Raw genomic sequence first — 12524 nt, 5'->3', positions numbered from 1 at the left:
GTGGTGGGGACACAATCGACCCTGGCAAAAAAATGGTGGGGATGTTGATGGAGTTTTTCGGTTCCTTGCCACTGTTGCCTTTGGCTTGCTCAGTTGGGGACATTTGGGGATATTTAATTTAATTAGTCAATCAACAATAGTAGGCTACTATTGATCAGCATTACCAAACGTGGACGTTTTCCACTAGAAACAAACATTGATGTATTATTTTAATTTAATACTGTGAAGCTGCTTTGATACAATCTGTATTGTGAAAAGCGCTATATAAATAAACTTGACTTGACTTGACTTGACTTGGGGACATGTCCCACCTGCAAATTACCCCTATGGGTGCGTGTGTCGTGTGGAGGAGCTTCACCTAGATTTTGCTTTCGTTTTCCGATCATCATCAATTAATTCGTCTCTGACTCGCTATAAACGCGGAAGAATAACAACAAACATTAGCCTACTTTCGTTTCGTGGGAACTCGCTAAATAGTCGAGAACTTGCTTAACAGCAGTTTCACTCTCGTTTTCGATTTAGGCTGTAGACTATAACGAGAGCGTGTCTGTCCACGGATGCATAAGACGCTGCTGGAGTCTGAAGGTTTATCCATCAGCTGTGAACATGTTGTGCTACTGGGGAGCGCAGGTCAGAGAGGGCTTCGGTCTCTCACAGCCTGACAAAGTCAAACATGGCAAATGTGGAATACGATCCGTGTGTCCGAAATCAGCAGTTCAGGACATGTCCGCTGGAAGGAGTTTTGTTGGATTTATCCGGGATGGGCAAGTCTCGGTCCTGAAATTCCGCGGTGAAAACTGTGATCATGATGGAAAACTAAGTAGGCTATATACTAAATTACACCTTTTTCATTCATAAAATTAATACCATTATATAATACTTAACAGATAAAAGTCTTGACTCTTTTATTTTCATATATAGCCTATTTATATTTGATAGTAGCCTACACGAGTTACTATAATGTATAATATTTGTGACTTAGTAATGGAAGTAGGCTAATTATAATTATTTAAGTGTCTGTTTGTATGCTATACTGTCTGAACAGAAGTTGAACTGATACAAATATTGTATTTACTCCAGAGCAACTACAGCTGAAGAAGGACAGAATCAGATCGATTGTCTGTGGAGGAGCTGGTGCAGTTTTTCTTGTTTATGGAGGAAGAGTTCTCATTATGGACAAATCTACTGTGTGCAGGTATGTTTATGTAGCCATAACAGTATAAATTACCATGAATTATAATAACATGTCTGACAGACAGATTGTCTTTTCTCTGCAGTCCTCTTAAAGGTCTGGAAAACAGGCAGGTGATTCAGATCGCGTGTGGAGACCAGCATTCGATGGCACTAACCAAAGGTATTCACAACCATTTCATCTAACATCTGTTTTAATCTTTTGAAATCTTATGATTGACATAAAGTTATTGGCATTTGAGTGTAGATATGCAGAGCTGTTGTTGGTCTTTCAGATGGTCAGCTGTTCGTATGGGGTGATAACACTCACGGTCAGCTGGGTTTGGAGAAAAAACAGCCCAGCTCTCTGTCAGCTCAACCCGTGAAGAGTCTGTGTGGGATCCCACTGGCTCAGATCAGCGCTGGAGGAGACCACAGCTTTGTGTTGTCTCTCTCTGGAGTCGTGTTCGGATGGGGAAAGAATTCGGCAGGACAGCTGGGCCTCGGAGACACTACAGGTCTGAATGTTTCATCATGTAACTAAATCAGTCATATAAAAGCACATATAAATGCACTACTTTTGTGCAATACTGTGTTAAACCTATATTAAAGAATTATGAATTTACTGTTTTTCCACCACAGACAGACACGTCCCAACGGTTGTAAATAGTCTGAACCGAAAGAAAACTGTGTCCATCTCATGTGGAGGGGAACACACTGCCACTCTATCAAAGGTAGTGTTTTGTAATATTTTAAATATCCATATTATAAATAATACTATATTTAGCATACAATAAACTGGACAGAAAATGTAATTAATTGTGTGTGTTTTAGGGCGGCACAGTATTCACATTTGGATCTGGAGGTTTTGGCCAGCTTGGGCACAACTCATTTAAAGACGAACATCATCCGCGGGTGGTTGCTGAACTCTGGGGATCTAAAGTGTCACAGGTCACATGTGGGAGGTAAACTAGACTTTTCATAAGCAATCAGTGTTTCAGTGCAGTAGTGCAGAATTATTTCTATTTCCTCACATGGTTAACATGTCTAACATTTGAGATCAGCTCAATGATTAGGCATTTGATTCTTTCTTGAATAAAGACGTCACACACTCGTATCAGTCGAATCGTCAAAGCTGATCTATTCATTTGGATGTGGGATGCAAGGGAAGCTTGGAAATGGAGAAATGATCAAGCAGTCTGTGCCTTTCCCTGTGGATCTGTCAACTGGTAATTAAATCATCTTTTAGCAATAGGCTACTTTCTTAGAAATACTTTTTTTCTCATGATGTTGCTAAACTAAGCTAACTACATTTTTATTGCAAACAGAATGTGATCATGCATATATGATTGAAAAACTGATTGCTGGGGAGAATCATTCCTTTGCCTTGTTTTCCAAGGTACAGTACACACATTTTTTAACAATTAAATTATTGCTCCACTGTGGTTACTTATGTTTTTTTATGTATATTGTAGAAACTTGGGAATGAGTCTAAACCAAATCCAAGCAGGATTTTGACATTAGATGACAGAATGATTGACCGATGGGTGTCTGGAAGTGATTCATGGAAAGTGATAAAGAAGTGAGTGTTTAACTCAGTTTTAACAACAGTGCTTCCATTGAGATACTAATGCTTAAGGCACCTGAGTTACAGTAGGTCCATGAAATAGTCTTCTTAACATCTTTCTTAACATAATTAAATCAAGAAATATGTGCCAACGAGGTGTGAATTTTATACAGGAATTCAAATCAATAGACTATAAAAACATTATTTATGTTTTGTTGTTTACAGGGACATAAACAATGTGTTCTCCTCGGCTGCCTCTTTGAATGGAAGTTTTCTCAAAACAAGGTAATATCCTAATCTGAAGGCAGTCTTATGTAGTAGTTCCTCCTTTTTGAGCCTAAAATGACTTGATGCAAGTGTCTGTCTTTGTAGTTGTGATGAACATTATCAGATGTCTGAGGAGCATTGTGGGTTGGATTTTGATCTGGTTAAAGCATCCTTTGCGAAGTTATCAAACAATGAAAGGTTGATCTCAGAGGTAATGGTAAATCCAGCATTTACAAAAATGTTCATTACATTTTAAACAGTGAGATGCAGTTGATGTTTTTTCATACCTCAGGTAGTGAAGGTAGTTCAACAGAAACTGTTGCCGTCTCTGAATCCAAATCCAGCTGGTGTGGAAGCTCTGAGACTTTACCTTCTCCTCCCTGAGCTCATCAGAGGACTCCAGGAACAACAAAGAACTGAACTTACTAAAGCAATGGCCTCCAAAATCCTTGATCTGAATCCTGCTGTTCTCAAGGTGTTAGGTAAAGCTGGAGGACATTTACATCCTTTGTGTTGTTGTTCTTGTTCTATTTGTAATTTTATGTTATATGCATGTTGTATTCTCAGAGATGTACTGGTCCAAACTCCCTGATGATATGCTCAAAAACTTGGTCGACTTATTTCAAAAAGAGTCTGCTATGTTAATTGGCAGGATTTCTGTTGTCAAGATGGACTGGGACATAGCGACACACCTGCCAAAATATGTGCGGATCCTTCAGATGGTCTATCAGGTGATTTTATTAAACAGATCAAAATTAGATCAAAAGTAAACATTTAACCATATTATTGTGATAGAAGTTTCAATAACAGTGTTTCTTTTGTAAAGGTCTGCCGCAGTGCCCATAGAGACATCACAAAGAGTGATTTCATCGTTCATGAGGTCAATGGTCTCCTAGATGTGGTGAGAACAAAAACATTTAGAAATTCTACTGGTCAACCTATATGGGCTTTCAATGGCGCGATGATGTTACTGTATCATCTACTGCAGGGATGTCCAATCCCACTCCTGGAGGGCCAATGTCCTGCAGAGTTTAGCTCCAACTTGTACCAACATTCCTGCTTAGAAGATTCTAGTCATCCTGAAGACCTTGAACACCTTGTTTCAGTTGTGTTTAACTGGGATTTGAGCTAAACTCTGAAGGACAGTGGCCCTGCTAGAGCAGGATTGGACACCTCTGATTTATGGTATATCTTTTTAATATATAGATAAAAGTAAATATGGCAGCAATCACTGTATTTATCATACAAAAATGACTGAAATCACACAATTTATATATATATATATAAAAAAAAAACTATTAATTGACACAGGATTGATGTTAGATTTTAGAAGTGACACAAGAGGGCACTACTACTCCTCTTACCCATGGTTATCTGCTGATCATTTCTGTATTGGTTGTGATATATTGATCAACCATTAATTCCCACTATAGAAAAAAAAAACAGATAATTTTGTTTTCCCCAAATCAACAGCTGCAAACCATCAATGAAGATGTGAATAACATGTGGTTTACCTGGACTGGACAAATCCAGGCATTGGTGGCACAGCAAAACTACTATAATGTGAGCTCTAAAGTCTTTTGGCCATATCTGATATGTATGTATGCACATTTCAGATCAAATAAGAATGATGTTCCTATTTCTTCTGTTACAGACAATCTTAAAAAATCTCATATCACTTCCATGCATCTTTAACCTGGAGGCCAAATGTAGCTATATGAAGAACAGAGTATGGAAGGTAATTTTGTCTTGACCTAAAAAAAATCCTGGGAATTACATTTGTGTCAATGAACTTTTTAATCACAGAATGAAATGCTTTAATTGCAGGGTTGTTTTCAGCTGATTCTGAGACGCACAGCTCTGCTGGAGGATTGTTTCTCTCAGCTGAGAACAGCCAGCAAGCAACATCTCAGAGGATATTGGCTAGCGGTAAGGAAAACAAAAACGATATTTTGATTCAGTAACATAGGTTACAACAGGTTATTTTTTTGTGTGCAGTTTTATTATACAAACTGAGCTGCAGTATGAATGGATTATTTTGGTTATCTAACAGGTGTTTTACACAGAGGATTTGAGAAAAACAGATGTGAACAAGAGAGACTTTTTTCTCAACGTGTTTAAAGAGCTTCGTGCGCCAAAATCTCAGCTGCTCAAGGAGAACGACAACACAACTCTGAGCTGGTTCCCCACAAAGGTAAGGCAAAGACTTTTCATGAGGTCATGCTAAAGATGTAAATAGTGGTAACAAAGTTTAGTTAAGTCAAGTTACATACCTAAAGCCGGGTGCACACTGTACGATTTATAATAGTCCTTTATGACTGTTGCTGGTCAGACTGTACGAACATGGTCCCCGTTGTTTCACACTGTGGGATCTCAGTTGTCATTAATGTCAGACGGTACAGCAATCAAGAAAGGCCCTGTCCCAAATGGAACCCTAAGCACTCGCGGTCTTCCTCTGAGTCCACACTTTCGTGACGTAATGCCGCTTTGACTGTCAAGAAGAAGTCTGCTGCGGAGCCCGCATCAGCGCGGACTCAGCAAAAGTGCGCATCAAGGGCGCAAATCGACCACATGGGGGCGCTCACGAGGACCCTTCTGAGATCTAATAATGACAAATGGGACACACTGCGGTGGCAGCCATTGTAAGTCCACGGAAAGTGCACATGAAGTGTGCCATTTGGGACAGGGCCAAAGACGCGTTGAAAATAGACAGAAGACTTGTAGGAGCCATTTTAATGCAATTATATATTTGTCCACTAGGTGGCATTCTGACAATGGTATATTAGGAGCACATGGGTAATTAGACAACAGGTATTGGTAGTGGTGAAGCACACAGTTTTTGACCATGCTAAACTATGCACTATGTGCAATATCTTGCAAGAATATGCTAACCGTGCTTAATGGATTGTAATGTGTTGGACAGAGCTTAATGGTGCTTAGCCATGCTCAATCCATGCAACAATATGGACAATCTGTGCGCTGTATCTGCAAGGTATGGACTTCATATTTGTATGCTTTGAACTTTAAAGAATGAGACGCCACAGGAAGCTAATTGGAAGCAATGTTTATTAATTGGAGTGCAATAAACAAAAGACACTTTTTGCATCTTACATCTGTGTTTATGGAGTTTATACACGTTAATTACTTGCACACTCCTGTTACCAACACTAGTGACTTAACTGAAAGTGGTAACAAGATTCTTCCGGAGGTTTACATCATCAATCTGTGACACGTTCTGTGACGTGAGCTGCATTTACATGCGGGATAGAAATGGTAGCTAGTCAATTTGGATCATGGTTTCTCTTGAAAAGGAAACTGAAAAAAAAAAAAAAAATGAAGACGTGTGTAGATCAAGTGGTGGTTTGTTGTCTCATAAATTGTGTCATCAGGTTCTGCTCTCCTATTGGTTTTTGATTTCGTAGAAGTCACACTGCAGGACTGAGGACTGTGAGGATTTGTCAGAATTTTGAGGTAAAATTTGATTGCAATAGTCATTAAACGGCTGTCTGCCAGTGAACATGTCTAATGATCAAAGATTTTGGCCTATAGGATTCAAGGAATCGTTTAGGATTCACAAAATTCGGTCAAATCATGGCCAAAATCGTACAGTGTGAGACTGGCTTAAGGGCTCGGGGTCAACTTTTTAAACTTGAGCACAGTATTTTAAAATGCCGTAATGTGCTAGACTCTACAAAAGACACGAGCACAAGGGTCAAACATGTACATCTAGATTGTTTACATAGAAAACAATGGAAAGTAGCGCTAGATACCAAATGTGTCTTTTGTGTTTTCCCATTTATTTAAATTATTTATTATTGTTCTCTTTGTCTTTAACCTCTTATTACCCCACTCCAGCTCAGCGTGGAGAAGGAGAAGTACTTCCTGTTTGGGATTCTGTGTGGCTTGGCCTTCAACAACAACTCTGTAGTGAATCTGCCTTTTCCTTTAGCTTTGTTCAAGAAGCTTCTCAATGTCAAACCATGTCTTGAAGACTTGATAGAGTTCAGTCCGGTTCTTGGCAAGTGAGTGTTTTTACAATCAATGTTATCTTGATTCTCTTGGTATATCTTTGTATAATGACTGCTAAAATGTACTTCCATGTTCTATGTATGTGCTGCTATCTATCATTAAGTAACATTGTTTAATAAATCTGAAACATGATATTCTCAGGAGTTTGCGGGACATCCTGGACTACAGCGATGACGTGAAGGAAATGGATATGTTTTTCACGGTTAGTTTGTTTGATTCTTGTGTTATCATGTGCTGTAATGTAGCTTTTAAAGACATCAGGTCTCATTCACTAATAATTCTGTGGATTATTAAAATTAATACCCACAGGAGAACTTTTAATGAAAAATGTTCTCCTAATTCACACCACATGTGAGTTTATGCATATTTTGCATAACCATCTCCATATAAGGACTTTGTGCACTCTAAAGGCTAATGATTTCTTAAGACGTGCTCTCGCTCTGGAGTCAGAAACCAGTTAAAAAAAACAGAAAACATAAAAATTCAGTTCAAACACAAGAAACACCTTTTACATACACTCAGATTACATTAAACAGCTGTACATAAACGTATCTGCATTTTTATGCAGAGCAACCTCGCAGTTCGAGCTATAACTCGACAATTTCTTTCTCTTTTATGATGAAATATATTTAGGATGAATTATCTATGAAATTTCATCTTAACATGTTTATAATAAAACAATTTTTTAATACATTTTGAATATAATTTGAAAATTAAAAATCGTATGCAGATTTTGCACCAAAAAATGGTCTGCACACAAGGTTAGTAAATGAGACCCATTATTACTTAAAAAAAAAAAAAACACGTTTTTTTTTTTTTTATCTTTCTACATAAGATCACATGGGATGGAACAGAAGTCGAACTGGATCCAGCTGAGCCAGGAAAAGTTGTCACAAATTATAACAGGTCAGGGTTATAGTTTTATAAAGAAATCTAATTTTACTGAGATGCCCTGTCACTAAAACATGACCGTATTATTTTTTCTTAACCTTAATCTTGGACATAGGATAATATTTGATAATTTTGCTAAGATGCATTTTTAAAAAATCTAATTTCTGCAACAGAACAAAATTTGTGGACAAGTATGTGGATTATATCCTGAATAAATCAGTAGAGGAAGTGTTTGAAGAATTCAAGAGAGGCTTCTTCAGTGCGTGTGACCGATGCTTGGTGGAGATGTTTGAGCCAGACGAGCTGAGAGGAGTTCTGGTGGGCAATGAGGAATATGACTGGGACATCCTCAAAAAGGTCCACGATAACGCACGTCAAACAAAAGTCAAAACTACTATGCTCTTGACATTGTGAACAAGTAAATACTGACTACATATATATATTTTGATCATTAGAACACAACATATGAAGGATCATTTAATGCTGAGCATCCAACTATCATCTCCTTCTGGGAGGTGTTTGATGAACTGACACCAAATGAGAAGAAGGCCTTTCTATGTAAGTTCACTAGTGATTATCCTGAATGGTGGTGTGGTTGTGTCTAGTAATCTTGTCTTGTTTGCCAGAACACATTCAGAGTGCTTTCAAATAAATCTCTCCCCTGTTTTCCTCTCTGAAGTGTTCATAACAGGGTTTGAGAGAGTGCCCATTCTGGGTATGAGTGCGGTGAAGATGAGAGTGAGATCTCGGTTCGACTTCACTCAGGATCATCTACCAGAAGCCCTTACCTGCCATGCTCTGTTAGATCTTCCTGTTTATCAGAACAAGGAAACACTCAGGGCTAAAGTCATTGAAGCCATCAACCACAAGAGGGGGTTCTGGGAAGAATAAGACTGGAGTTCTGAGATCATCCGTGGACGCAAGTCACAGATCTAATAACTTGATACTTGATCTTTGATCAAAGCATTAGCAATGTCTTGAACACTGGTGGACCAAACCATTTTTAGGGGGGTATTTAATTAAAGTATTAAAGGTATAAAGAAAAATAAGAAGAACTCTAAAAGAACTAAAATTTATTGTAATCAACTTGAACTATTTGCAAATAATATTTTTATTTTAAAATATGCACACATTCACTCTTAATTGTATGCTTAATATGTGGAAAATAGCTGTGTTAATGTTTCTTGTCTCATCACATTCAGTTATGAATTACATGAATCACATAACTTATGTAAATGGGGGAGACCTGAGATGGTGGAATTGTTTATTTTTTATTTTTTTTATAACAAAGTTTACGTTTATATCCGCAAACAGATAAAGAGTTCTGTTGGCAAGACGTTTCTGTTTACAGTGATTTGACACCAGATTGGTTTCTTTTCCAAATGCTATGTTACGTATTTATGAACTTAATTAAAATAAACATGTCTTAATAACTAGATGTACCGCATCGCGGTACAAAATATGACCGCCGCTCAGGCCTGCACTGGCTTTCCACAAAAATAAATGACGTGGAGTAATTTGGCTGTATTGCGTGTTTATGTATATACCTAAAAAAAGTAATAGTATGTGCATGTCTGTCTGTGTGTGTGTGTGTGTGTGTGTGTGTGTGTGTGTATGTGTGTGTGTTTGTGTATGTGTGTGTCTGTGTGTGTGTGTGTGTGTCTGTGCGTGTATGTATGTGTGCGTACATGTGTGCGCGTGTGTGTTTGTGTGTGTGTGTCTGTGCATGTGGATTTGTATGTGTGTGTATGGGTGTGTGTCTGTGCGTGTGGATGTCAGTGTGTGTGCATGCTTGCGTTTGTTTGTATTCCTGCATGTGTGTGTGTGACAGTATCATCCTAAACCAGCAACCCTTCGCTCAACAGCACCATCTACAGGCCGATGAGTGTACAGTCACTAAATGTGCCCCCGGGGACCAAACGAAATTTTTCCGTAAATGTCTAGTAGACGAACATACCATAAAAATTTCTTCATCCTCGGTGCCACGGTTCAGGTAGTTATTTAGGAAAAACTGCATTTTTTTGGGTTAAGGGGGCCCAGCGCGGGGGGGGAGTGGCCCCCGGGGACCAAACGAAATTTTTCCGTAGAAGTCTAGTGGGGCTACATGCCCACCAAATTTCATGTTCCCCGGTGTTTCGGTGTCCCTGGTATCGTTGACGAAAAATTTACGGGGGCCCCAGCGCGGGGGGGGAAGTGGCCTCCGGGGACCAAACGAAATTTTTCCGTAAAAGTCTAGTAGACAAACATACCATAAAAATGTCTTCATCCTCGGTGCCACGGTTCAGGTAGTTATTTAGGAAAAACTGCATTTTTTTGGGTTTGGGGGGGCCCAGCGCGGGGGGGGGAGTGGCCCCCGGGGACCAAACGAAATTTTTCCGTAGAAGTCTAGTGGGGCTACATGCCCACCAAATTTCATGCTCCTCGGTGCTTCGGTGTCCCTGGTATCGTTGATGAAAAATTTACGGGGGCCCCAGCGCGGGGGGGGAAGTGGCCCCCGGGGACCAAACAAAATTTTTCCGTAAAAGTCTAGTAGACCAACATACCATAAAAATTTCTTCATCCTCGGTGCCACGGTTCAGGTAGTTATTTAGGAAAAACTGCATTTTTTTGGGTTTGGGGGGGCCCAGCGCGGGGGGGGAGTGGCCCTCGGGGACCAAACGAAATTTTTCCTTAGAAGTCTAGTGGGGCTACATGCCCACCAAATTTCATGTTCCCCGGTGCTTCGGTGTCCCTGGTATCGTTGACGGAAAATTCAGTAAGATGACGGGAAAAAAAAAAAAAAAAAACTTTGACAATCCCTATATGACCGCTTTCGCTAGCTACGCTAGCGGCGGTCATAATAAAATGTTTGTTTGTTCATTTATTTTTACAAACCAAGATTATAGCAATGAATTTATAGCATTTTTACAACAGATTTTTTTCTTGCCTGGTCTGGCTTAAATAATAATAAAAAGGACCAAGCTAAATGTCGGACTCTATAAAAAAAAAAATAGTATAATAAACTAATTCTTTAAATATAAAATATTTATAAAGAACATCTAAGACTATGGCAAAATGAAAAAGTAGATGAAACATCCAGTCCTCATCCAATATGACAGTTTAATATAACTAACAAGCATTTCCACAAAATAGTAAATAAATACCCAGCAAAAATCTAATAATAAATATATTGTAGAATATTATATGTATATCAGTGGAATATATTGTCTCTTTTCCATCTTATTTGTTGTTTGTATATTGACTTTGGTAAACCCAGAGTTTCTTTCAGTCTCCTCCCCTTTTTTAAAGAGGAAGCGGTGTTTAAACACCTCATTCATTCTTTCAGTGGGGGAGATAAGAATACCCGTTTAGATTTAAACTTAGATTATATAGGCTACTCCACATAAAAATGTGAAAAAATCTGAATGTGTGGATTGTTTGATGTGTAGACCATAGACTGTAAAAAAATATGGACGTAGTGTCCGTGACGTCACCCGTAGGTTTCTGAAGAGCATTTTTGAAGCCTAAAGTGGGCGGAGCCGGCCGTCGCCATCTTGGCCTTGCGTCACTCCCGGATAACAGAAAATAGACAAACAGGCGGGGCGTGAGTGGAGCTGAGGAGCTTGGCTATCTGAAATCACCTCGACGTGATCGAGTTAGCTGATGATGTAAAGTTAGCTGATGATGTAAAGCCAATTAAACGTTCCTATTTTTGCCCTTCGACATATTATAATAGTTAAAAGACATGGCTACAAGTGAGACTGTGTATTACTTCGAGAGTGTTTGTGTGTGACAGTGATTTATGTGCATACATGTCCGTCACTCTTTCATGGTCCATCAGCGCGGCATCGCTCAAGTTCGTAGAGAGCTTATTCAGTCCATTTTAAATTCTGATGTTGGCCGTCTCTCAAATGGGTTATGGTTTAACCGTTAAACCATAGATATATTGCCGTTGAAGTGCAAGTAAATGCGCTAGAAAATCCGCGCTCATTCACGGACGGAGAAAGCGCCGACGCCTGCATGACGGTAACCTACATAAGCATATTATAATCCATCTGTTCCATGGGAGCAGAACGAACGAGCATTTATTGACGTTTTAAATTTGAAAACCCCAAAAAGCAACGAAATTGTCAGACATCCATTAGTGCATGTTCACAGAGGAAAACAACTGAAATACAGCGCTGGTTGTTCTCTCGAACGATAACGACGGAATCCAAAGACGTGGGCTTTGTAACGTTACCCAAGTATTAAATTGTATGAAATAATAATCCCGAAAAAAGCACAAACACTGCAGAGATGGCAAGTTCAGCAGCTAGCATTGCTGAGGTGAAGTGACGGCTAGTAACAGCAGGCAAACAACACTGACAGCGGCAATCCATCTGTCACTCAAGTGGCTTGGCCACACCCTTAAATTTAAATATTAATCAACTAAACGGACGAGTTATAAAATAATTCACCCCCCTCACAGTTGTTATGAAGGGCAAAATTAGCTGTATAGACCAAATCCACATACAGACACCAGGCTTTAAACACGTTTTTTTCTGCTGTAAAGTTGGTCATTTTAACATGGGGGAGATACAGATTTGACTCACTTCTGACAACAGCCTCAAGCGGCCAGTCA

The 12524-nt window shown here is 39.2% G+C and overlaps 1 protein-coding gene across 1 annotated transcript; it reads left to right on the top strand.

Annotated features, from left to right (window-relative positions):
* Positions 1-356: 356 nt before the first annotated feature.
* Positions 357-9824, top strand: LOC311070592 (putative E3 ubiquitin-protein ligase HERC4). The gene is made up of 24 exons (XM_084094543.1): positions 357-820; positions 1081-1195; positions 1278-1354; positions 1467-1688; positions 1813-1904; positions 2005-2135; positions 2272-2399; positions 2499-2569; positions 2646-2752; positions 2963-3022; positions 3110-3215; positions 3297-3486; positions 3572-3735; positions 3831-3905; positions 4478-4567; positions 4659-4742; positions 4832-4933; positions 5058-5198; positions 6860-7026; positions 7175-7235; positions 7869-7939; positions 8098-8281; positions 8380-8482; positions 8604-9824. The coding sequence occupies exons 1-24, from the start codon at positions 607-609 to the stop codon at positions 8813-8815; spliced, it is 2967 nt and encodes a 988-aa protein (XP_083950669.1). The 5' UTR covers positions 357-606; the 3' UTR covers positions 8816-9824.
* Positions 9825-12524: the final 2700 nt, after the last annotated feature.

Source organism: Abramis brama (assembly GCF_963993115.1).
Source record: "Abramis brama genome assembly, chromosome: 2".
Classification (NCBI taxonomy): domain Eukaryota; kingdom Metazoa; phylum Chordata; class Actinopteri; order Cypriniformes; family Leuciscidae; genus Abramis; species Abramis brama.
The sequence above is the reverse complement of the archived record's forward strand: the minus strand, read 5'-3'. Positions and strand labels throughout refer to the sequence as shown.